The 26,876-nt window shown below is 31.9% G+C and overlaps 1 protein-coding gene across 2 annotated transcripts in view; it reads right to left on the minus strand.

Moving 5' to 3' along the window:
- LOC130903578 (homeobox protein SIX3) overlaps positions 1-23,378 on the minus strand; it is an 80,839-nt gene extending 57,461 nt beyond the window's left edge. For both annotated transcript variants that reach the window (XM_057815766.1, XM_057815764.1), the window contains exon 1: positions 22,553-23,378. In XM_057815766.1, the coding sequence (XP_057671749.1) occupies positions 22,553-23,247 (695 nt within the window). In that variant the 5' untranslated portion in view covers positions 23,248-23,378. The remainder of the gene's footprint in view (positions 1-22,552) is intronic.
- Between the last annotated feature and the right edge of the window lie 3,498 nt (positions 23,379-26,876).

Here is a 26,876-nt window from a genome sequence, read left to right on the forward strand (position 1 = left end):
CATTCATACAATGAAAATAATCGATTTATTGATAAATTCCTTATTGTTTTCGAAATATTTTCAATAAAAAAGTAACCTCATACTCTCTCACCTGACATATCTTATCAAAAGAGCATTCAAGCTTAATCAAATATTTTCATAAGACATTAAATACATTGAGTAGTATTAGCTTGAAATTCTAGCGTGGCATATAAACCTGGCTGTCCTTTATAATCCTTTGTTATGAGGTTGCAGGGCGATTTTCAAAACAAATGAGGGTGTCCTGTGTAAACAAGAGGTCCTATTATCCTTTCAATGAGTTCGTACGATGTTCATTTCGAATTTTGCTTTAATTTTTGATCAAAAGATATAGTAAAGTGGATGTAGAAATAAAACTGATTTCGAATACAATATTTGATACAAACAAATTTCATTTATTAGTTTTTAGATAAAAAAATTTTTTTTTTCAGAGTTGAACAATAAAAGCATATACAGGGTGTCCCGCATAAGAATACAGAACATATAGGAGAACCCAAAATATGACTAAGAAGTTAATTTCTTTAGAACTCTTTAGTCTAAAGATATTAAATTTAGTACACTATATGAGACTATTAATGGCATAAAGTAATGTTAAGTAGAAGGGGGTTGAACCAATATGAGGAGTTAATTAGGGGTGAATTAACTTTAAACTTTGTCATTTCCATGGAAAAGTCGAAAAACCAAACATATTTAGCGAACAAGTGGATATGTTATTGGCGATAGGTTTTTGTGAAAAAAACCGTAGAAGTAGCGTGGGAGAATATTGAAGAAGGTTCTCTAATCACGTGTTTCTTCATAGAAAAACATTTTCTAATGTTAAAACATGGGCTGGAGAAACAGGAAAGTTTTATATTGTTAATCTAGAACATCTCGTTCAAATGAATGCGCGAGATGAATTCATTTGTATGTAACGCGTTTCCACAATTTTTGTCACCTCGGGAAGGCTGAACAAACTCCTAAACGTTCCCCAAAGGAAGTAATTATATTTATTGAGGTTCTGTGAGCCGTGAGGTTAATCTCGATGACAATTATTTCTCGTTCAATCCATGTATTTGGATATTGGCGGTTTAAAAAGTCTATTATGTTGAGACTGCATCGATATATTAGGCACAGCTTGTATAAATTCGAAATCTACATTATAGGAGACTACGATTTACCTGACTGATCGTTCGTAATAAACAAAAACAAACTACACGAACCAAGAGACTGCACTAACTCGTGTTGTCTTCAGTTCGAATTAGAGACTCACAACGAGAGGTTGTTCGCCGTTCTGATGAGAAACAAAAGCGTCGAAACTAGTTCAAACAGCTAGCTACACTCAAATGAATAAAATTCAACGATAAACAGAATTTAGACAATCTCGTAGAATAAGGCGTCATTAATTTAGCAAAATTGTTGTGGAGAGCTTCTTATTTAAAAAAATGTTCAGTTTTAATCAATATACTGGAATATATTCGGTATATTTTGTATATTTTGTGATATAATAGAAAGTTTATCTGACGCAATAACGGAATAAGATAGTTGAAACATATAGGAACCCAAATCTCTAACTCGATCATTTATAATCGTATATATTATAGGGTTGTACAAAGCAGGGAAAGTTCTGCCGGGGGCTAAATCCACATTTGGTTGATACAATTTCGACTCTTAACATACAATAAACCTTTAGGGCATATTTTGTTTCTCGTATGAGAGATTATGAATGATTTTCGATGAAGTTCACTATTGTAGAGATGGTGATTGACGATGAATCGATATTTCAATGGTTATTTTTGAATGAACTGTCAAAATAAATGTTACTTGTAAAGGCGGTTTTATAAAAGTAGACTTTCTAATAAAAAACTTACTTTACTGCGAATGAAATATTATACATCAGAATTTAACAGTATACACACAGTTCAGGTAGTTTCCAATTTTTTCTTGGGAGTACGTTCCTTGATGAAATGATAGAGACGCACCTATAAATAATTCCATGGACTGTAGTATTTTCAGGATGAATTTACGTAGATTTTTCTTGTTTTTTTTATTGGTTTTCAACTCAAAAAATATTATTTAATTGTTTAAAATTGAATCTTATCTGTAGATTTATGAATGACAGATGACGACGTATATGAAATATGACAGTTATTTCTTGAGTAACGATTCGTAATCTACGTAGACGTAGCGCTGGATACGAATCGATTAATTTCGATTATTCGGTATTCGTAACGATTATATAATGAATCGAGTAATAATAATTAATCAATCTTCAAGAATATCTGCTAAGTGTTTATTCAATTTTTTCAACAAATGAATGTTATGAATATTATACAGAATTCAATTTATTTCACAAGTCAACATCAGTATTGCGACCTTATTTTTCTCAGACAATGTTTATACGTATAGTACAAAGCTATAGATTTTCTTTTGAATCGACTCCCGTCAAATTCAAGATTTACTATATGTTTATATGTCCTCGGCAGAAATTCAAAGAGTTCTTCATCACCTGAAAGTATAGGATGCGTGGAAGTAATAAAGTAACTGATTTTTTATTTTATTTTATGCAGTACTTTACAAATTATGTGAATCCAACACCAGTCTTCAGTTTTATTGTTGTTATACAACCAAATACTATGTTGAGAAAAATAAGAAGAAGAAAGTTAACAAGAAGAAGAAATATGGCACAAGAAAATTTGATCTACCGAAGTGAGTCCTGGAGATGAACAAACACACGAAATTTTGAATAATTATTATCATCAAGACAAAACGAAAAACCATCAGCAACATCTAAGAATTTCCAAAATCTTTTAAAATAGTAAAAAATTTTTTATTTTTCTCAAAAAAGCCTTTTAATTTAAGAATGGTTAGATTAGGTTAGGTTAGGTTGGGAATGTATTAAAATGGAAAAAACCTAATGGTTCAATTTCAAAAAATAGAGAAATTTGATATTTATGAAGTTAAACTTGGAACATTTTTTATACACACCCTGTATAAAATGAAAAATTTTTCATCATAGATTCAAATACATCCGACTTTGCTAAAAGCAACCGAATGGAAACCATTTTCATATCTTTAAGGGTATCTTCGTAAAAAAATAATTTTTAAGGTCCTTCAACGGTCAAATTTTTCACAAAATGAGTAATAATTCAAAAAGTATGCATTTTTCGAAAAAAGGTTTTAAACAAAAGTTTACTAAAGTTTTACGTAGATTTCAAAAATGTATTAATATACAGGGTGTTCCATTCAAAATAACAAAGTTACAGTCGACGAAAATATTTTACTATAAGTATTTTGCCACATACAGATAGTTTTAACTCCTCGTGGGACGTCAAATTTTTCAAATTTGGGGAAACCGTAATTTGTGAAATTCCAAATAACATAATAATGCACACTTGCAATTAATTTAGGTTAGATCATGTTAAATTTGTGAAATGAAATAACAGTATATGAATTTATAAAACAGATATAAAATATAATATTTTTTCTGTGTTTAGCTATTTGGTTATATTCCAAAATATTTTTCATTGAAACACATTATAAATATATATTTAATTTTTGTTTTTCATTTCATAATTATAATCCCGTGCTGCATAATATTCCGTCACGAGTTGTCTAATCTTAAAAACAACCACGATCACGAGTTGGTACGTTGTAACAGAAGTTAAAACTTCTTTATGATTTTCTGTTAGTGTTGTAACTGTATCGGATCAAACTAAAGCTGATTCTCCTAATGTAGGAAACTTGGAGAGGGCGAAGAAGTAATTATACAACAAAAAAATTCGCCATAACAATTCAAGAATAGCCAATTTCTTCATTACATCTCCCAACTATTGCATTAAGTGTAAACCCATAAAAAACGCATGTAGCTCGTAAAAATCCACGAGTCCATAAATATTAATGTAAAAGGTAGCACAGCACAGTGGCCCAATGGTTATACGACCGGAAAGCGAGATAATATCTCCCAACGTCACATCCTGATGTTAAAACTGCCATTAAGGCAGTATATAAGTGGGTTTCTTAAGTAATATTTTGCTATCGCGATCATCTAGTTTGTAGAGATAAAAAAGGTGTATCATTGAGCAAATAGCGGTAGATTTTTTGTCTATTGCTATAAATTGAAAATAAAAAGAATAGTTAGGATTTTCCAAAGGATGAACATAGACAAGCAATATATCATTTTTTTACGGTAATGGAAACCATCACAACTGAAAACAATCATTTTAATTACAAGTTTTTAACTAATGCCTTAGTTACCTGGATTTATTCATAAAGCATTGTGTGTTCTAGATCATTCTTTCAAGTAAATAACACACCTGGTATTGGCAATGTGTATAAATATATAATAAATAATAATAAATAACAAACCTGATATTCAGAAAGTCCGTTTAAATAATTTGTGAAAATATGCTACGCAGTGTCGAAATTTTTTAATTTTGAAATTTCTGGATATTTTATTTTCTTCCACTAGGTAAATCTGTAGTTAACAATGGCAGATTTACAGATTTACCATCTGTAGGCTATTTATCTTTTGCCACTTTTCAATTATAAAATTCGAAACCTTTAGCAATTATTTAAATTACATTTTTTCTCAAAAAAAAATTTCAACTTCTTAATTTGAAAACTACGATTCTATGTAATATATCCTAGGTTATTTTCACAACAAAGAATTGTTAATAGACATTATTTTAAGGAAAGAAAATTTCATTTAGAACTTTCAAATTAATGTAATTTAAGTTATTCATTAATCAACACGTCATACATATTTTTTTATCGCACATTTTTCATTAATTATCTGTTGATATTCAAGTTAAATTATAAAAACGCTACAATATATTTTGGAGGGCTTTTTAATTTACAAAACAATTAATTATATTGTCGTATGAAATTAGACAATTAGACATTAGGTCTAACTCTTTACATAAAAGATCTTTCAGCCTTTTTTTAATTAAAGTCTATTGTAAGTAGTTCTATTTTCTTTTCGAACAAGTAAAGCTTCTCTCATTGAATAATTTGTCGCTGGTGTACCCAGTATATAAATTTTATCCAAAAATGTTTTCGTAGGAACGAATACAAACTTTTTAATGACCTAGGACCTAGGTTTTCTCTCATTAGTACAGGTAAAATAGGATTAAACCCGAAATTAAATTGGGCGCTAGTGATGTTCTAGATTCTCGGTTTTCGATTACTGATTAAGCTTAGCAGCTCTTAACTAAATTACGGGCACGGTTTTTCGAAATTTTGGAACTTGGAACTCAAAACAATTTTGAAATGTGAATAACTCGAAAAATAAAAAGAATTCGAAAAAAAACTAGCCATCAAAAAATGTAGAGCACGAAATTTTCTACAAAAAAGGTCTCTAGTAATTTTTTCGTAGGAACCACTATTTTTTAGTAAATCTTCCTCAACACCGAAAGCCGGAGTATCCGCTGGCGAATTCCCACCAGTGCGAATTCAAGCCATTTTACGATCCAGGCGCACATGGAAACTGCTCTAACTATTGGAAAACTACTTGGTTTTCGAAAAATCAAAATGGTTAAGATTCCTATCTTCTACTCGGGTAAACTTACATAATTTTCGACTTGCAAGATGAAGAGGTTTATTGGTCACATAAACACTTGAAGATTCAATGGATATATTTCATCAGTTTCCACATAAACACAAGCAAATTCAACTAGAGATTTGTCGTTCGTATTATTATCAATATTTTCATGTATATAATGCACATGAACTACTTCTTGGTTTCAAATGAACTAACTTTTAAAAAACGCGATCATGAACACTATCTTCGTTCTTATTTCAAATTCACAGACTTCTTAATAGTTTCTCTTTCACAAAAATGTGAGTACTCATTTTGTGCTCTACAGTTTTGGATCCGACATATTTTTTCGAATTTCTCGTAGTTTGCGAGTTATTTTTGAGCGTTCAAACCCATCTTATAATGAAAATTTTGAGATTAGGGTAAAATTGAAACCTTTTTTTGTACAGAATGTTTTGCTCCACATTTTTTGTCCCGACAGTTTGTGTCGAAATCTTCATAGTTTCCAAGTTATCCACAATTCAAAATGGTTTTGACTACATGAACTCACTTTACGTTGAAAATTTTTAGGTTAGGAAAAATAATTCAAGACTTACCTATAGAGAATTTTGTGCTGTACATTTTTGTTCGAGCAATTCTTTTTGAATTCCTCGTAGTTTTCGAGTTATTCGCGAATCAAAATATTTTTGAGCGTTCAAACCCATTTTATAATGGAAATTTTGAGGTTAAGGTGAAATTGAAACCTTTTTTGTACACAATGTTGTGTTCTACATTTTTTGTCCCGGCAGTTTGTGTCGAAATCTTCATAGTTTCAAAGTTATCCACAATTCAAAATGGTTTTGACTACATGACACACTTTACGTTGAAAATTTTGAGGTTAGAAAAAATACTTCAAGACTAACCTGTAGAGAATTTTGTGCTGTACATTTTTGTTCGAGCAATTCTTTTTGAATTCCTCGTAGTTTTCGAGTTATTCGCGAATCAAAATATTTTTGATCGCTCAAACCCATTTTATAATGGAAATTTTGAGGTTAAGGTGAAATTGAAACCTTTTTTGTACACAATGTTGTGTTCTACATTTTTTGTCCCGGCAGTTTGTGTCGAAATCTTCATAGTTTCAAAGTTATCCACAATTCAAAATGGTTTTGACTACATGACACACTTTACGTTGAAAATTTTGAGGTTAGAAAAAATACTTCAAAACTAACCTGTAGAGAATTTTGTGCTGTACATTTTTGTTCGAGTACTTTTTTCCGAATTCCTCGTAGTTTTCGAGTTATTCGCGATTCCAAATATTTTTGACTGTATAAACCCATTTTAAAGTGAAAATTTTGAGGTTAGGAACAAATACTTTGGATACTGACTCTATTTTTATATAATTACGGCTAAATTGGCTCATAGCCATTAGGACTCATAGTAACAAATCGGATATAAGTCTATGATAACGACAGACGTGTTAACACTGAAGTATGACTTCACTTTTTCTTTTTATTTGTCTTTTTTCCTTTTCTCTAGTATATCCTTTCTACATGCTCAATTTTTCTTTGACATAGGTACTTGAAAATCTTTTGTTTAGGATTTAGCAACGGTAATTAACTCTTATCAAAGCTTATCTTCTTCGTGTGAAAAATGAAAATCTACCACTCTAGACTACAGCCTACTCGGCCTGCTGGTAAATCCAACACTGGTAGGTAAAGTGATTGATTATCTGTCACCGATATGGAAACTGACATGGTAAGGTTAGGATCTTGGTCAGCCATTATCGTAACAACCAAAGGAAGGAAAAGACAATTTCTTCTTGGGCTCCCGAAAAAAATTTGTCGGGTAGATCTTGAGGAAGGTATTGTAAAATTTTCGTTTCTCATTGTATCGGTTTTGTTAGATGGATTTAAAATGATATTGCTTCGTGCAAAACGAAACTTTGATTTTAATATTTCATTACATAATTTGCTCGTATTGTTGAGTCGCTAGTGACAACTCACATTCACACGATACCTTTATTGTGAAAGAGGATTCTGCATTTTCAATAATCGTTTGCTTGATATTGATATTTTATTAAGTGGTTGTCATACCTGATATCTAGTCACTCCATATATTAAAAACTCAATAAATGATGACGATTTGTTTTTTACACTAAGTTAAATCAAGTAATTTAGTAATTAAATCTGAAAAACAAGTAAAACTGTTATATTTTTTTTGAAAAACAAAGAAATTGAGCCCGTATCTCTGATTTTTCAACCTGTTTTACATCGAAGATAGGAAGTGATGTAATTTATAACGACAAGTTAGCATGAACTCATTGAACGTGTAATTGATATTGAAAACGATACTTTAAAGATTGCCTAACGTTAATTAAATTAATTGTATTTGCTTATCGATGTTTATCACGTACATATTTGTTCGAAATTTGTTTTATTTAATCGCATTTTTCTTTATACTCAATAATACATGATATACGAGGATGGTCCCAGAAGTACCTAACAAAGAATACTTAAAAATTTGCTCAAACACTCTTTCCATTGATGTTCAATAACTTCGATACTTTTTTTTTAAGTTTGAATTCATTTGTTGTATCTAGTTGTCTATTTTTGAACTCACCATCTGTATTTACTAGTTTCACGATAAATTCATCGTATGATAACTTATTCTTGTTCAATTTTTCTTTCATTCTAACTCTGATTTCCATCCCGAAAGTGTATTTTTTTCCGTTCCAATGCAATCTCTATAACTTTGTTAATTTAGTTGATGATATTGTTTCTGATGTTGAAAATACTTTTCTCACGATTTGTCTTAAAAATAAAACAATATTCTTTCCTCTGATTCCTGAAAACCGTTTTCATGGTCTTCTTCTTTCTTCTAGTAACAACTTCCTCAAACTTTTGAAACGGAAACGGATCAAATTTTTATTATATTTCGATGAAACCATATTTGTATTTACCGATATCTCGATCATGAAACAGATATTTCTTATTTAGATCGACGCTTCGGTTTCATCTTATTCGATAAAGTTTTTTTCCAGTTAAAAATTGTTGAACAAAATCAAACTTATAAATTATAAAAATGTCTTTATTCCATAATCTAATTTGAAGCAATTCCCTGTTTATTTGATCGTCCAAATGCAACTTAATAAATTATGAAAACTCTCCAAACTATAAGGGCTGTTAAATATCTATAGAAAAAGCTTTTTGTTTTGCCAACATTCATTTAGGTTTGTTCAAACACTTTAACGCTGGTAGCACAACACTGTCTCGTTATGCCACTTAATTTTGAGTGCCCCATACCTCATTCCACCCTCTTTTAGTTGTCGTCGACATAAACGTTAAAATAATCCTACAATATTTTTTGGTTATTGTGTTTGGAGTCGCGTTATTGTAGTAAAACACAACGTTCGTTCCATGAACAAACTCCGGGAGATTTAGTCAGTATAGTAGCCAATTGACCATTGGACCAGGTCCATACTATGGATAGTCAGTGCGACCTTCGCAGTTTTTTGTTACTTCGACCACGATCGTTGGCGTTTGTCTCTAATTCTGTGAAGAATACAATTGCTTTCTCTTTTTTTAATAATTATCTCTTTGTTTATCAATGACGCAGGTGGTTTTTATAATACATAGTGTAGAGTGCGATAAATATGAAATTGAACTTTTTCTTTTATTCGCCAAAATTTTCGATTGTTTCGTTTGATGATTTGATGCGTTGAAATATAGCTTAAGGATTATCTCGGATGTATTCAGACATATTTCTATGAGTACTGATTCAGTTCTATGCAACCAAGCACGTGGTTAAAATGAGGAGAATGGACAAAAATTCTACCAAATTTAGTTTATTTTGGTTGGTTATTTTTCATTTAGAACACTCACTGTAAAGTGAATCATGGATAGACGAAAGTATACAGTGCGTCCACGTAAGTTGGCGACATGTGGGAAACTTTTTTATTATTAATTTTACGAAAAAAATAATTTAAAACGTCTATCATTATCTGCTGGTCTTAAAGTATGAATTTTTTGAGGTTTCTAAGGGTGATATTTGTATTTATTTAGAATCTTTGAAACTGCACTTTATTTATATCCATTGGCAATGAAGATGTCCTTTTTCGCAAAGGATATTTAGGATGCTTAGTGGCAGAGAGCATTACTTGCAACGCAACGTCATTAATTTTTACCATGCTTTGGCGTTTTTCAGTTTCAATGTGAATATTTTTTATACTTAGCACCCACTATTATCACAATCTCAATTTTCTTAATGTTGGTGGCATGTCATAAACAAATACGTCTGTCAAACATGGAACTGTACAATACGGATCCTTAAAAACTACGAAAAACATTGTTAGACTGCTCAAAAAAAGTGTTTATACTGTGGTTCTTTTTGAAATACGATTGTTGACGTTTTTTCGAGTGTTGCAAACTTAAATTTCCAACGTAATCGCAGAGATAATGCGGAAAAAAATATTTTTTTCAATATAAATAAATAATGTTGAATATTTGAAAGCTATTTTTAATTCTAAATATCTATTCTTTATAATAATTTTCGATATTGTCACAAAGAATGGTACTAATCACATTTTTTGACAAACCTCGTATACGACTGAAAAAATTCAACATCTGATAATTGAGTTCAAGGTTTTGGACCATGCAGAATTTTTTATAAAGAATAACTTTTTTTCGTAAAATTAATAATAAAAAAGTTTCCCATATACCGCCAACTTACGTGGACAAACTGTATATATACACTCATAATTTTGTCTAATCTGTTTAACATTCCCTTTCTACATTCATTGCGATATCTTAAATTTGAAAACAATTACAGTACTATTTGATTTCAGTGTAAATTGAAATCAATGTAAAAAGCTTGCGCATCAAAACGTGATTTCTTGGTTAAACAAAATTTGTTTAATACGCAATAACAATGAATCACAGTAATATCTTTAATTCCGTTCAGGATCTTGTATGTTCTCTACTTGGTTCTATGACCAAGGTCAATTATCTTCTCGTGTTCAAAATAATATTATAGATAATCGGTTACAACAAATCAATCTAATTTTCTCTGCTTCTTAGCTATCTAAATAGTCCCAAACATGCTCAATTGGATTAAGGTTAAAATATTGACCAATACATTGCATTTATAAGGAAATCTTTTCCTTCATAAGCAAATTACACGACCTTCAATGCATCAACGCATATTCAATGCACTAACAAATCTGTTCGATACCTCAAACAAATCTCACGCCAGCAAACTGAATCGCCACCAAAAGAGATTATGAGAAAAATCCTGGATTGCTGGATCTTTCTCCCTTTCTGCAAATAAATCAACCCAAAATTTAGTCTCAGTAGTTTACAAAGCTCTGTAGCATTTGTATTGGTGTATTGCTGGTTGAAAGCTTCTTCCAATTCAAATTCAAACTTCTTCCAGGAAGTTAGCGTCTGTTCCGTGAATATATCGGTTGTCTCTAACCGTGTTAGATGATTTACAACTTTGACCTCTCTTTTTAAAACCATATTGCGGTGGATTCTTGATTTTTTTAATGTTACTTAAGCGTATGTTATGGAAAATAATTTACATATGTATGAAACTAACGATACTATATGAGAAAATGAAGAAATGGTCCTCTGAATGTAAACATTTTCATTTGTCAATTATTCGCCCCACAAAATGTATAAAAGTTTTTATTCACTCCTGTATATAACAAAAGGAAGCGACGGTTCCATATGAAGCAAACTACAATTTAAAAAAAAATTCTAAAATCTGCTGAAGGAATTACCAACTGGTAAAAATATTTTTTGTCATGTACAGCACCTTCACCATCTCATAGTTTCGGAAATATTTTGAAAGCTCTTCGCAACTTTCTATTTCCGCTTGGAAAGTAAAAGGTAAGACTTATGGTTAGATTGTATTGTTCCTAATGTGAATGGATTTCATGGTGACAAGTTTCAAGAATAAGTGCTTAGGTGCAATGACTTTCAATAGTGGGAGGTAACTTTTGCAATTGTTATTTTTGCGTTGTTTATCCTCTCTTCTAAATACATTTTCTACTCAGTAGTTTCATTCATGTAAAATAAAAGGTAAATACCTTTATTAACACAGATACGGACTAGAGCAAATTTAACCCAAAAGCAACTAAACATAACACGGATTCAGTAACTTTGTATAAATTTAAAAGTAACTCGAGAGATAGTCCGGTCAAATTAGACCAAAAAATAAGAGTGAAGCTACATGCAATTATCATCAAGCTGAAAATCAGTAAAATTGTTTAAAATACAATTGAAAATAAAATTTGAATGTTCCCCATCATTTCCGTGTATGGAAAAAATTTTATTCAAAGTTCTTAAGAGTTTTTCGCGATTATCTTCAAAATCATAAGTTTTATCATAAAAATACTTTTAACAAAAATTGTAGATCATAAAATTATCTACAAAAAACGTAGTAATACTTTTTTCCTACGAGCTATCGTTTCTGAGATATAACGATTCAAAAAGTTGTAAAAGGATTTACTGTCGTATTTAATGGCTACAATGATTGTACGAGAAATACCAAATAACATCGTCGAACTTTAGCAACATGTTCGTCAATTGATAATTTATTTGATGAACTTATGACAGTTCCAACCAGTCAACAGAAATTTCTTCCAAATACTCGCAACAAGTCGCGGTTCATTTCAATGTTGTAAGAAAAGTTTATATGCTGAAAATATATTGGTGAAACCATTAAATACGAAAACTTTTATAACTTTTTGAATCATTATATCTCAGAAATAGTAGCTTGTAAGAAAAAAATATTGGTACGTTTTTTGTAGATAATTTTCTGATCTACAATTTTTGTCTAAGGTATTATTATGATAAAACTCACCGTTTCACTGGAAATTGCGAAAAACTCATTATTTTTTTGACCTTTCACCTTGAATAAAATTTTTTCTATACACGGAAATGATGGGGAACATTCAAATTCATGTTCAATTGTATTTTAAACAATTTTACTGATTTTTAGCTTAATGGGAATTTATGTATAACTTCGACTGTCTAAATTGGCCGGATTGAGAATATAGAATGTTTCTTGTACAAAATTCTCAAAATTTGTATCTGTAGATTCTTATTTCAAATTTTTTTCAAAGTCCCTTTCTTTAACAGAAAAAAAATATTGGTAGTTGAGTATAGTTAAGTATAGGCTCGGATTAACGATAACTATGAAATTCGGATTTGAAAATGCTTGTTCGGACTACTGAAGATGCAGTTTGTTGATTTTTTACAGTCTTCTATTTCTAGTTTTTCGAAAAAGAAACAGATAGGCATATACACCTTTTAAATATCAATAAAGTTATAGTGCAAAAGCCAAAAAAAATATTTAGCATTAAGCACAAAATACGTATGTTTTTATAAAAAAAAGTCTATTCACGTCAGTATCATGTTTAATTATATTAATTGTTTAAATTGGCTTCAAAATAATATAGATACCTTCAATAATTGATAATTATATTTATTTATGCCTTAATTTACCAATTAAAATAGTAAATAATTATATTATAATTACCATAAACTACCTAAGCAACTTTTTTTGAGCCACAATGATTGAAGTATTCAAAAGTAGGTTAGCACTGAAGTTTTTGTTGAGAAATATGTTTGAATTCAAACGCGTATTTGCGAAAAAAGAATTAAATTAAGTATTAAAATATGTATACTAAAAGACAACAGATTCGCTCGTCCGGATTTACTTGTTAACCAATGGAGGTTAACAGGAGGAGATTCAGAATCGTCTGCTGTATATCGATAACTTTTTGTGTTTAAGCTATGAAAGTAATAAAAGTAATTGCAGGTAAAAACAGTCGACAAAATATATTTTCTTCATACTTCAGTCGAAACTACGTACTTTCATTCCTAGTAGCAGGTCTACTAGGAATACTTTTCTTCATAGCAGGTCGGGGCAAGCATCAAAAACATGCTTATCAACATTTAAACTTGAAAAAAATAAAAATAAATTAACCGGCTATGAAAAAAATCGTATACACTACAAGGGACGAAAGTTGAATTTTCGTTCCGAAGCGAAGCTGAATACCAGTATGGCACTAGCGATTTGGCTTAATTAGGCCAAAATAAATAGAAAATGAAGAATGAAATTTTTTGATATCTCGCTTCGTTTTCGAGATATCGATACTTAATGTTATAATCAAACGTTAGTTCAAAATTCGCTTTATTGAACAGATGGCGTTCAATACTTCGTTTCAAATGAATATCTTATCACTTTAAATTCACTATGAATCTGGTAATTCAATAAACAAAAGATTTTTTATTTAATTTTTATATTATTTGCCCTGATATTCCAAAAAGAGCTATTTTTAATAACTTTCATCACTCTGTGATGAATATAACTTAACATACGATAAATACATGAATAATTTGATGTTTTTCATAAAGAATTGTCGTTTGTTTTTCATTATTTATAAAATCAAAAAAGGGGCGATGGGCGAAAGGCGAAGGGCGAAGCCCCCCATAAAAAAATAAAATTATAATAAAATTAAACTAAAATAATCCTCACGCGAAGAAAATTTTTGTTGTTTTGGCTGTAAAAAATTCACGATGTTTGAAGTTTTTACACTCAAAGTGCACCACGAGAAGATTAGATTAGGTTAAGTTAGGTTAGGTTAGGTTAGGTTAGTTTAGGATTAGGTTAGGTTAGGTTAGGTTAGGTTAGCTTAGGATTAGGTTAGGTTAGATTAGGATTAGGTTAGGTTAGGTTAGGTTAGGTTAGGTTAGGTTAGGATTAGGTTAGGTTGAATTGATATATAAAAATATTAAATAAAAATAAATTTTTCCAGTTTCTAGTATCGATATCTCGAAAACGAAGAGAAATATCCAAAAATTTTATTCTTCATTTTCGATTTATTTTGGATCAATTTATAAAATGGCATAGTCAAATCCAGAAATCGTACTCGTGCCTCTATTTTTATCCTAGAAATATTTTTTTAACTTTCTAAATGTTTTAACTTTTGTTTTATTGAATTTTGATAATTAGGGGCTGTTTCCACTCCTTACAATAATTTACATAATATTGGCATGGGGCAGATTTTGAATAGAATAAATAAATAGATATCAAATTTTGTTCACAAATTTACAAATTAAGTACGAGGAACTTCAAAAGTAGATGAAAATGTGCCAAAAGTAGACCAAAACAATGTTCGAAAAAATACACAAAAATAATAGGCAACGGGTTTATTCTTAATTATGACGACGGGCCTTGCCACAAGATGCTTTTTAATCGTTTAGTTTATGGCTTTCATGTCTATCCAGATCTGAGTTAACAGAATAAGCATCATGCGACTTTCAACTCTTGATATTGAGAAAGCCACGACAGAGCAGAATCCATCCGAAAGAAGTTTGCTTATGTTTTATAGAATCGTTCATAACATTTTTATTACACTTCGTATATGTCATGTCTTCTGTAAACTTCTTTTTTAGACGATACCATCTGAAAGTTGCTCTTTCTATATTCATTTACATACCGATAGTTGCGTTTTGAGTGTTCCATGTAGTGAAAGTGACTGCAAAACACTTCCGGGACGTTCTGGAGTGACTCTAGCCACTTCAATATTGACAGTTGACAGTTTCACTTCGATAATTTTGCATAACCTCAAATTTTAAATTTTCTGAAATTATTTGTTTTATCCGAAGTTTTGTCTAAATGAATAACAATGAATGATGATGAAAAAGAATCCACGCCACCTGATCTCACCGAAGAAAGCAACGTGGCCGTTCTTAATTCGTTGCCGGATAAATCTCGTGCAGCTTTTTATGAAGTGGTGTCACCAGAAAAAGGCGAAAAACCCAACGGAAAATGTAATACTCGCTTATTTTTCAGAAAAATCCAAAATCTGGAAAAGTTCTACTTTAGGGTCTACATTCCTGATAATCAAAAGTACTCTCGCAATAAAACAAGATGTTCACATCAACAATTATCAATTTACTGAAGAAAGAAAACAAAGGGTACACTGCAAAAAAATTAAAAGCATTGACCAGAGAAAATATAATAGAATTCTTGTTACATTCGTATGCGTCGTTTAAAAAATGTTGTGTAAGCCGCGGCTAAAATACTACTCGTCCAACACAGTATCACTTTCAATCCTTGGCATACAAATAACTATGATAATGCAAAAAATTCAAAGGATCATTTTATTCTTGACGTTTTTCCAATGATAAAACGTTTCAACTTCTAATAGTTTGTCACATTTAGGAAAATTCTCAAAACTGAATATCGTATAACTGGTCATTAAATTTATATTTCCATTATTATTATTAAAAATAAATATTTCCATATATAGATTAGCTGCGTCCAATGTTAAAACAATCTGAATTTTAAAGTCATCGTAGTTTACATTAAATTATTACTTATAATATCGCCCGTCATAGTCTAAATTTTCCAAAGTATTCCGAGTATACTTTTCAAAAATAAATTATTAACCGATAAAATAGTAAATGATATTTCCATATACCGATAGGTTCTCTTATTATTACGAAAATCACCCATAAATCAATATTTTTTCCTCAAAAATTCGTTGTTACACATTTTATTATCTACACGACCCCAGTGCATGAGGTTATGCAAAAAATTCTTATTCGAAACCTTAGGCTAGAAGTCTATAATTAATTATAGGAAATTTCCATTCTGCTTCAATAGAATTCAACTTTTAATTCTGATAACTAACGGAAAAAGGAACATTTATGTAAAGCTATCAACTATTCTGGCAAATTTGAAAAACCTATAAAGGCCGATTCATAATTTGACTTTCCGTTTGCAGTTGCCGTTCGCGGGTGACGTTTGCCGTTTGAAGTTCATAGCAAATTCCTGCCCCTCTTCATAAACTTGACGTTGCTGCCGTTAACAATTTTGTTTTTTACCTATATACTGTTTATTGTTTACGTGTTATTTTTGTTTATAATCCGGAATTTATGGTCGATATTACGAAAAATAAGAGAAAACAAGTAAAGCCAAAATACCACCATAGACAAACAAACAGAAAGAGAAATATCTCCAACATCACGTTCTAACGTCATACGTCAAAATCACGTGGTAAACCAAACGGATGTGATTGGCTCTTTTCTATTGCTACGAAAGTTTCTACGATGAGACAAAGATAAAATTCGTTTATATTGAAAGTCACCAACAGTAGACTGATCGGCAACTACGAATGATCTTATGCATTTCAATGTTTTTAATTTTGTGTAACAGCAAACGGAAAGTCAAGTTTATGAAACGGCCTAAACTCTTGAAGATGGCCTTAAATGTCAATTCCGTCTTGACGTTTGTGAAGTAAACAAACGCAGAATACATTTCGACAATTTTTAACAATTTTTTTTTCAAGAATTCGTAGGTTGTATTAGCGCAAATTTAGCGCTAATTCCGACACTAACTGGAGAAACACCGCGGCGTTTGGCTACTCGCCTTGAAAAGACAAGAACGACACAAGGTCTTCTCTAAAGATTAGACGGCTCCGGAGCAGCCGTTTTACTGAAAAAATCGCTGCTATTGCACAAAATATCGAAGATAAGCTCGCATTATCGACCAGACGACGTGTCACGCAATTGATCATTAGCTAAACGCAGCATTTTAGTGGAAGATTTGGAGATATTACCTCACAAAGTAAAAACAGTACATCAGCTGTTAGCTGTTTACCGCCCAACGTTTGCAAGCAATCTTCAATCCATCCTGAATCTCAACGAAAGGGTGGATGATTTTTCAATGAAGAAACCGCTCAAAGTCATCACGTGGTTTGCTGATTACGCCGAAGAAATCATCGGAAGACTGAATAACATATGGATACAACAAGAAGGTGCAATAGCGCACATTCCTCAAACCATAATCGATATTCTGAAGGAAACATTTTCTGGTCGCTTAATTTTTGTTTTGATGATTTGCATTGATCGCCAAAATTACCCGTATCAAATATTGCAGCCTTTATGAGGTTTTTTGGGTAGAAAACAATCCTAAGACTGTTTAATTCATTAAGGAGAATAGCTCGAAGTTGTGGCAACATTGATTGATTAATGGAGAGAGTAATTGCTGTTTGTAGAACCCTTTTTTTTTCTCCAGTGATCAAGCGATCAAAAAACGATTCTGTATGGTTGACTTTGTTCTCTTCGTACAATTTATATACACCTGCTCTGCTTATTCTTTAAGCTGCTACAAATTGTCTTAGTTGAAGGTCTAACCTGAACTGGACTGGATTATCTAACATGAATTTTCTTCCATTTCTACCTTTATGTTGTTGTCTAATTTTGTTGGCCTAAAGTATTTGGATAAAATTAACGCTCTTCTGGTATTTGATTAGCTATTTCAAAAAAAAATGTCTAATAATTATTTATTCAAACGTGGATAACCTCAAAATGTCTTTGACACGACTTTGAAGTACACAATGAGATGACAAATGACATTCAAACATCTACATGCGCAGAAACGACATTACTTCCTAGTCCCCCAATACTATTAACTGCTGAAAATCAATTGAATAATTAATTTATAAATTAATAGAAGTGCATAAGTATCTTTATATTACCATCACGTATGAAAATAATAGATGATTTCGTCTACAGATTGTTTATACCAAGAAGTATCAACTTAGGTAATGACAGTATTAGTTTTACATGATTTATCTAATTTCTAAGTAGTATACGGCAGTTTTAGATAATAAACAAACCTCTTAAAATAAGATACACTTTGTGTGAATGACAGTAAAACATAGTTTCTCCTATCATTGTTCCCGTTAAAGATACAAAACCCAATCATTTTCAAGCATTCATCTTCTCAACTTCGAGATATGCGATCTTATGTATTTCTAACTGTAAACACGACGGTAAGATATAATTAATACTAACAACGGTACTAAATCAAGTAGTTTCTCGAGTCGGTACGAAAATTATACCATTGATCAATTGACTATCAAGATATAATAACAACTATAGGCGTTAACTATTATTAAGAAAACCCCGGTAGTTTCGATCGTGGACCGTATATCAAACCTTGGGTTATTAATGTTCTTGATATTTGTTGTCGAAATGACAGAAGAGGTACCTACATCTCGTGTCAGGTAAATCGACTACTGGTCTACAGGAATTATTGATAAGATACATATCGATCCAAAGATAAATAAAATCAGTAGATACTTGATTAGAATAACTCATAATAGAGCTGAATCGTCGGCTCAAATTTGACATGCCTCGCAAATGATGTCACGTTCGTATCAAAATGTTTTCTTGGCCATTAGGATTCGGGTTGTACCGTGGCTACATGAAAAATACCAAAGAATCACTGGTCCATATATTTTACATTGAACAATGAAATTTTTTCAAAAAACTTTGGTTTTTTGGTTGTCGAACACGTGGAGGATGGGAAGAAGTCTGCACAGATTCTAGCGTAGTTAATCCACGAAGTTACTTTAAACGAAGTGCTACTAGCAGACATTCTATTTGTCGATTCCCTAGGCGTCTACAGGAGTATATTTAGATGTCGAACAAATAACAAAATCGAAATCTATATATTATTCTTTCTAAGTATAAAACTAAGTTGGCATTTCTGGAATCGTTGGTGACATTCTTTCTGAACACACTATTTATTTATAGCACTACACCAACGCTCACAAGTACACTGTCTGACGGTAAACTGAGTTTAACTGAGACTCTGAAGACGATAGCTTAGTTATCGAAACGTGCTTCAGACAGTGTAGTTGTGAACAGTGTGTTCAATATGCAACATCCAATTAAAAAATCATTCTCGGTTAAAACATAATGAATTTTTCACTTCACTTCACTTCAAAATTTTTCGAATAATTGGATCGAAATGAGTAGATTAATAGGTTTTTAATTTATGTTGTTTCTGGGAGTAAATTCATTAATACCAGCAATATATTTAAATAATTTATTCATTAATGGCCTATTTCCGGTAGATATTCCAAATGAATATAAAAAATATTTGGTATATACATACAGGGTCTCAATTGTTTCTTCTCAGAAATTGAGACTAATCACTGCCAACTTCACTACTTGCTTTAATATTTTCTTCAATAGGTAATACAACATAGATACTTTCAGAATATTAAATGGCTGCGTATTCATAAAGGTAATAGTCAAAATAAAGTAAAAAAGAAGAACTGTATTATATGGATCATCTGTCTAACTTTTATAACTGTGTTATATATCGGTAAAAGACAAGATCAAGAAGAATTACCTAAAACTAACAGGATATTCAATGTTTTTGTTTGCGAAACACAGTTAGATGTGCTGGAAAAACACCGCTTTCAGGTTTGTGTCAAATCATAAGGAAAAATAGTTTCTTCGGTTGCTGTTACCAAGCTTTTGTCCTGTTTCTAAATTTCAACCATAAATTGAACTATGATGTTTGGATCGTTATCTAACTGGTTATTTTTTTTAACTTCTTTTTGGAAACCATAACCTAGCTTTTAATAATACAAAGAATTGTATTTTCAATTATAATTCTTAATAAAAGTGTTGATTTCAACTGTACTAATCGGAATATAGTTTCTAAGTCTCCAAATATGAAATGAAAACTTTTGAAGCGATAAAGGAATACAATTCCATCTAAAACGTTAACTGGAATAAAATTCATTCCATTAGATGGTACTATAAAAAAGGTCCCTATTTTAGAACGTTTTGTATAGATATTAAAAGAGAAATTTCACATGAATTTGAATATATCTGGAAAGTAAACGTGACTACAGATAAACACAAGATTGTTTCAAAAAATTGATGAATTTTTGTTTTCATTATTGTAACAAAATTGTTATTGGACATTACAAAAAATTATCGTGTAAATTAGAATTGAAAAAATCAATTTTAAAAGATGCCGAATCGCAAATTTCCATTTTTCCATTTGAATGAAATTGAAACAAGATTCTTTTGGAATATAAAATTATGTAACTCGCGTTGGGCAACTTTGTCAATCCACGACTACAGATAAACACAAGATTGTTTCAAAAAATTGATGAATTTTTGTTTTCATTATTATAACGAAATTGTTATTGGACATTACAAAAAATTATCGTGTAAATTAGAACTGTAAAAATCGATTTTAAAAGATGCCGAATCGCAAATTTCCATTTTTCCATTTGAATGAAATTGAAACAAGATTCTTTTGGAATATAAAACTCGCGTTGGGCAACTTTGTTGAAATTGCTGAAAACATCGACTTTGAAAACTTAATAGAAGAGTTGATTATTTTAAAAAAGTGTTACTTCATTATATCTTTTGCATTTTCACGTATAAATTCGGATAGCAGTTAATGGGCTCCAAAGAAATTTCGCCCAGGGTATACCAGAATTCGGAATGCGTCCTACTACTCAAACCCTAACTACAAGACCACCAGATCAGACCAAACCATAGCGAACGAGTAGTAAGTTGTTTAGATACAATTTTAATGGCAGAGCAAGAAAAGAAAAAGTCCCTACATTCACAGACCATTCAGGTGTACCGATTGTTGAGTTTTAGAGATTTTAAGACTCCTTTTTAGGAAAACACTCAGAGTTTAAACAGAGTTCGTTCGCGTCAGACCAGAACTTGACAGCAATGAGATCTTTGTCCATGGTAGAGTGTAAAAATTGTATATCTGGATCTCTCCAGGTTACCCTGGCATCATCCCCAAACTGAACCCTGAGATACACCACTGCTAATTGGTAAATTACTCGAAACTTTACCATTATTTCGTACCAGTCGTTTCCTACATTCAAAGTAAGATACAAACCATTTTTGAAGGAACACCTCGAACATCTAGTTTTTTAATCATTATCAACACAATCGAAGGCATTAGCGAAATCACTAAAAAAAACTGATGGCGTATAAAATTATTAAGTGAGATACATATTTCATTATTTAGACGATTTTTCACTAGGGATCAGTTAAAGCTGTATGGGAAACAGAGAGTAGAAATATTGGAAAAAATCAAAGATTCAGATCACAAAGTTGAAGCTTTATTCGTTCAAGCTATTTCTTGAAAGTAAACATTTCACGACGAACATTTTTTCTATGGAATGTAGACCTAGAAAATAGTTCCAGTTCTTCAGGATGTGCTCTAATTTCAATAAGAGCACCAGCCAACCACCAGCAACAGATTACAAATAGACTTAAATGTTTTACATTTGACAAACAAGGCGCGATTCCAAGGAGGGATCATGGCCCCACAAACTGTCTTACTTTCAGTAAAAATATTAGGAAAACAACAAAGAAGTTTGAGTTAAATGACGAAATTAAAGAAGGACAACTAAGAAGTCGCTTATAGAAAATTCTGATCACAGTTTTACTTTTTCTTTTCTTTATTTTTTATTGATTTATTTTAATTCGTGCCCCCAAAACTGAGAAGTTGAAACCGCGCCTTTGAAATACGCATTTCATTTTATGTTATTTAGATTTTGAAAACTCTTTGTTTGAAAAATAAAATGCTATAAAACTCGCGGAAAACAGTGTAGTAATACCTCGACTTACTACCTTGGGAGATAATTACTATTTAATAGAAGGAAATTTAGTAAGAGAAAGATAAAACTAAAAATCATTTTTGATTTTTGCTCCCACTAAAATCCGTCGCTTTCCATTTTAATCTATTTGTTCTGTTTTTTAAATTCACCATTAGGTTAAACAAGTTTCTTCAAGAACAAAATCGTCAATTAAACATTACTTTTGACAAAATTATTTTTATTATTTCTTTCACCCCATTAGGGTCAATTAGTGGGTGAAAAAAATGTCCATAAAAGTTAACAACTAAAGTTGAAACTATGACGAATGTGTACGAATACGGAGAAAATCGCAAAACGGGAAAAACTTTAGTTTTCATGTCAAAAGTATTGTTGCAAATATACCCAAAGAGTTTTGCATATGATCTAGTAATTCTAAAGTTATTTTTTTCATTATTTCCAATTCTGACATTATCTTGTAGCTATTTTAATACTTCAGAAATGTTTATAAAATAATTGACTAAAGATAAAAGTATTTATCATGCTTTACTGGGAAAAATATTTCTTTGAAGAATGTTCCTGACCTGTTTTTAGCCGCTGCAGCTCTATCTCTTTGCCTCCTATTTTTAAACCAATTACCAACTTGAGTGGGTGTGAGACCGGTAGCTTGAGCCAGTTCTCTCTTTTTCGTAGGATTAGGATAAGGATCCTGTAAATACCATTCGCGCAACAAACTTCTAGTCCGTTCTTTGAAACAATGAGTTTTTTGTTCTCCGTCCCAAATAGTACGCGGCAAGGGAAATTTTTTACGCACACGATATTTATCAACCGGTCCTAAAGCTCTACCACGCAATTTTTCCGCTTCTTGGTAATGCGCCTCCAACCACATGGCTTGAAGTTTCATATGAGAACCTTTGGTAAATTTATGGGATTCTAATATGGTATAAAGTTCTCGAAAATTTCCACTGTGAAAGGACACGATGGCTCTGGCCCGTAGCACAGCTTCGTTTTTATTAAGTTCACTAATATTGGGGTGGGCTACTGGAAGCGACCACAAAAATCTCGCGAGTCTTTCTATATCACCACTTTCTTCCAAAGTTTCACATACGGCGGCTACTTGAGATACCGTAAAATTTAAAGTAGGCAAAGCGAACATCGGATTGGGTATTATAGGAGCGGGTACAACCGGTATGGGAACACTAATACCTGGAGAAGAAGAAGTTTCTGAATGACCTCCCGATCCAGGCCCGCTGAGCCCGGCACTCAACCCCAATGCCATATGGGTTGCCAGCTTCACACACTAATCATCACTATCGGAATAGGAACGAAAAAACGTGTTCATACAATAAACTCAGGTAACCATCAACAAAAGACTTCAGAAACTGTTTGCATAGATGTTACAATCAGACTGAGTTTGTGTGCAGACCTACATCGGCTATTGGCCCCTGTTAGGCTGTTACCACGGAGACTGGGCCGGGCGCTCGCCAATACGCTACCGAGTGGAGGGGTTGACGCGCATCGGAAGGTGGAGTCAATGTCAGTTTGATACATGACGTATAACTGAAAGCCTTTTGTACCATATACCTAACTAGAGGTGATACTTAAAGTGGTCGTCTATTCTACGTACCTCTGTCACCATGATAACTTTCAAGATACGCCTTTTAAGTCTTGTTTCTGGGTCGATATCTTCATTATTTGTTACTGGCGGGAGGTGGTCGCGAAAATACGCCTCGACATTATATTGATAAAAAAGTAAATTAACTTTTTTCTTGTACCTTAAAATCGATGCGGCGTTGTTAATATCATAATTATTAATAAGGAAGTTTTATCAAGATTAAGGGAATGTAGTGAGGTTGATTAATTAGAAAATTCAGGGTGTTTTCTTTGGTAGTATTTTGACACAATTATTAATGTAAGTAAGTAGTTGACAAGCTGGTTTACAAAAAATCAGTAGGGTAACTCATAATAAAGTTCAAGTTCATTTTTTTAATTTTTAAGCGATGAGCGTCGAGCGATGCCGCTTTTGCGATGTCATCGCGCGCGTTGTCCTGTTCAAATTGGTTAAGCGTCGTTTTAGATATTTTCTAGATTTCTAACCAAAAGGATGTAATAAATTTGGTATTCAAACGATTATTACTTATAGAAAGTACACGACTGCGAAGGCTAATTTTAAAGAAAAGCAAAATAATACAAGGCATCAGAAATTTAATTTGCGACAAAACTTGAGATTCATCAATCTACATATAGTTGGTTGTCAAATGTCAAATATTATAGTTGCGTTCGGAAATTTTATTTGTGACAAAGCTTACGATTCATCAATCTACATATAGTTGGTTGTCAAATGTCAAATATTATAGTTGCGTTCGGAAATTTTATTTGTGACAAAGCTTACGATTCATCAATCTACATATAGTTGGTTGTCAAATGTCAAATATTATAGTTGCGTTCAGAAATTTCTTTTGTGACAAAACTTGAGATTCATCGATCTACATATAGTTGGTTGTCAAATGTCAAATATTATAGTTGCGTTCAGAAATTTCTTTTGTGACAAAACTTGAGATTCATCGATCTACATATAGTTGGTTGTCAAATGTCAAATATTATGGTTGCGTTCAGAAATTTCATTTGTGACAAAACGTCGAGGAAAAACAATATTGTTTATATTCAATTTCGAGTATTTCTATATTTATTCACCTTTTAAACCTTCTCTGGACTTCCACAAATAATTCAAGACCAAAATTAGCCAAATCGGTCCAGCCGTTCCCGAATTTTAGTGAGACTAATTTTTTTACCAAAAACTGGGTCATTTGAATTTTTCACATGAGGTTTAAAACAAACAAAAGTTGCAGAAATTTTTACTACCTTCAACTTTGCCACTGCAAATCAAGAGACACTGTTTCCTCTTTCCAACTTCAGATCGCCCGTAAATTATTTTTCCTTCCATTTTTGTTACACTTCTCCATTGAGTTCTATCCCGCTATTATATTTGTTTTCATTTTCATGTTGTCATTTCAAAATATTTGAGCACTGGTCTATTCGTGACATCATTCACGATCTTCAAAATATTGGATAATCCTCAACTAAACATATCTCTAATTATATAACCATTAATAGATTTTCAAAGAAGCGATCAATTGCCCAGTTCATTGTATTTTTCAATAAATACTTGTAAAACTTTCAAAAACAAACCCACAAACTGACATTTTAAAATTCGGAACGAAAAAAAAAGAGGTTGGTAATTGAGTATCGTAAACACTCCCGCTACCTCTACGTCCCTTTAATCTCATCTAATAGTCTTAACTGGAAATATTAAACAAATAAAAAAAACAACGAAAATCTTTGACAAGATTGGGACAGGGATGTTATCGGTGTTGTTTAGATAGACGAAGTTGTGGCGCCAATGTTAACTGAAAAATCAGATATGGACAGAACCGTATTAGGAAATGTGGAGCTTTTTTTAACTATAGAAAGCATGATAATTGCTTTTTCTTCCCATCAAGTTTTTGTGTTTTATTCAAAAAATTGTACACGATGCAAGTATCCACAATATTTATAATGCATCTAATCTGAGGGTTAAGTATCTTTAGAAGTTTCCGACCTCAAGCTGCGTTGACGCTTAGCATCTGCTTGACGAGCAGTTATTAAATCGTAACTTTTTAAAGACAATATGCCTACACTGTAGCAATATTATGTAAAATTTTTGGCAACTAAACGTAGCCGTATCACTGGCGAAGAGAATTTGCAACGGCCAACAACGATATCCACGAAAAAATTCACCAAATGGTACTGGACGTATGGTAACCATACATTTTAAAATATATAATATCAACCATTCCGCCGAAAAACTATCCCCGTCCTAGCACCCATAATTAGTCTTGCTCAGCGTCTAAACTACATTTTTTTTTGTCGTAATGCATGCCTGGAAAAATAAGTCTTGTTGTGACCAGATCTGGATTATATGTTGTTCGTAGGAGGTATACCGACGTATACGCCTAACGTCGGGGTCACCAGATATGGGCACTATGGCGAAGAAAGCGAAGAGGTAGCATGATAATCAAAGTTCCCCGAGGGAAACTGTCGAAGGATTAAAAATGTCGTGTATGGAAGAGTACCTGAATCATGTATTTTCAAATTCGACGGCACACGGCGTGGTCAAATCAAACTTAACCATTCGCCCGGTGCTACGTCGCCGTCAAATACCATCCGAAGTACCTACTGACAAATGGTAATCAAGTGTCGACTCGGCTCAGATTCTTTTAGCAAAGAAAATTCCATTACTGGGCACCCTGAGGAAAAATACATCGGCTATCGATCCAGAATTTTTGCCAGTTCCCAGGTCGGCTTCGAAAATGGTTTGATACGCAATAAAGGAAACTAAATGTGTAGTTTTGATTTAGAATATGCATAATAATGATGAAATCGACAGGCACTAAGAAGCTAGAAATGATTATGGCTTAAAATACAACCGAAGGAATTGACACTGTCAATAAATTATGCGCCGGTTACTCGGCGAAAAGAGTAACAAGAATATGGTAATTTTTATCATATAATGAACGCAGCTGAGATCAAAAAACAGATATTGTTCAATTCAGGATTACCAGTAGAAGCTCCTGATCGATTTCAAAAATCTGGCTAAAGATTTAATGAAAGAACCAGATCAGACATAAAAAACCTTCCCATAGATGTAAAGTCTTCAAAATCAGAAAAGAGCAGTTGAAGACTTTGAAGAGAGAAAATCAAACACTATAAAATTGTGTAAAGAGTGTTCAAAATTTCTGTATGGGAAACATTCCAAAATAATATGCGAATATTGTTTGAATGCCATGGAAGGTGATTACGAAGGCGTTTATTTTTTTAAAGCAAATCAAATCATCATTAAGAGTGAATTAGGAAGTGAAATTAAACAAA

Source organism: Diorhabda carinulata, chromosome 2 (genome assembly GCF_026250575.1).
Source record: "Diorhabda carinulata isolate Delta chromosome 2, icDioCari1.1, whole genome shotgun sequence".
Classification (NCBI taxonomy): Eukaryota; Metazoa; Arthropoda; class Insecta; order Coleoptera; family Chrysomelidae; genus Diorhabda; species Diorhabda carinulata.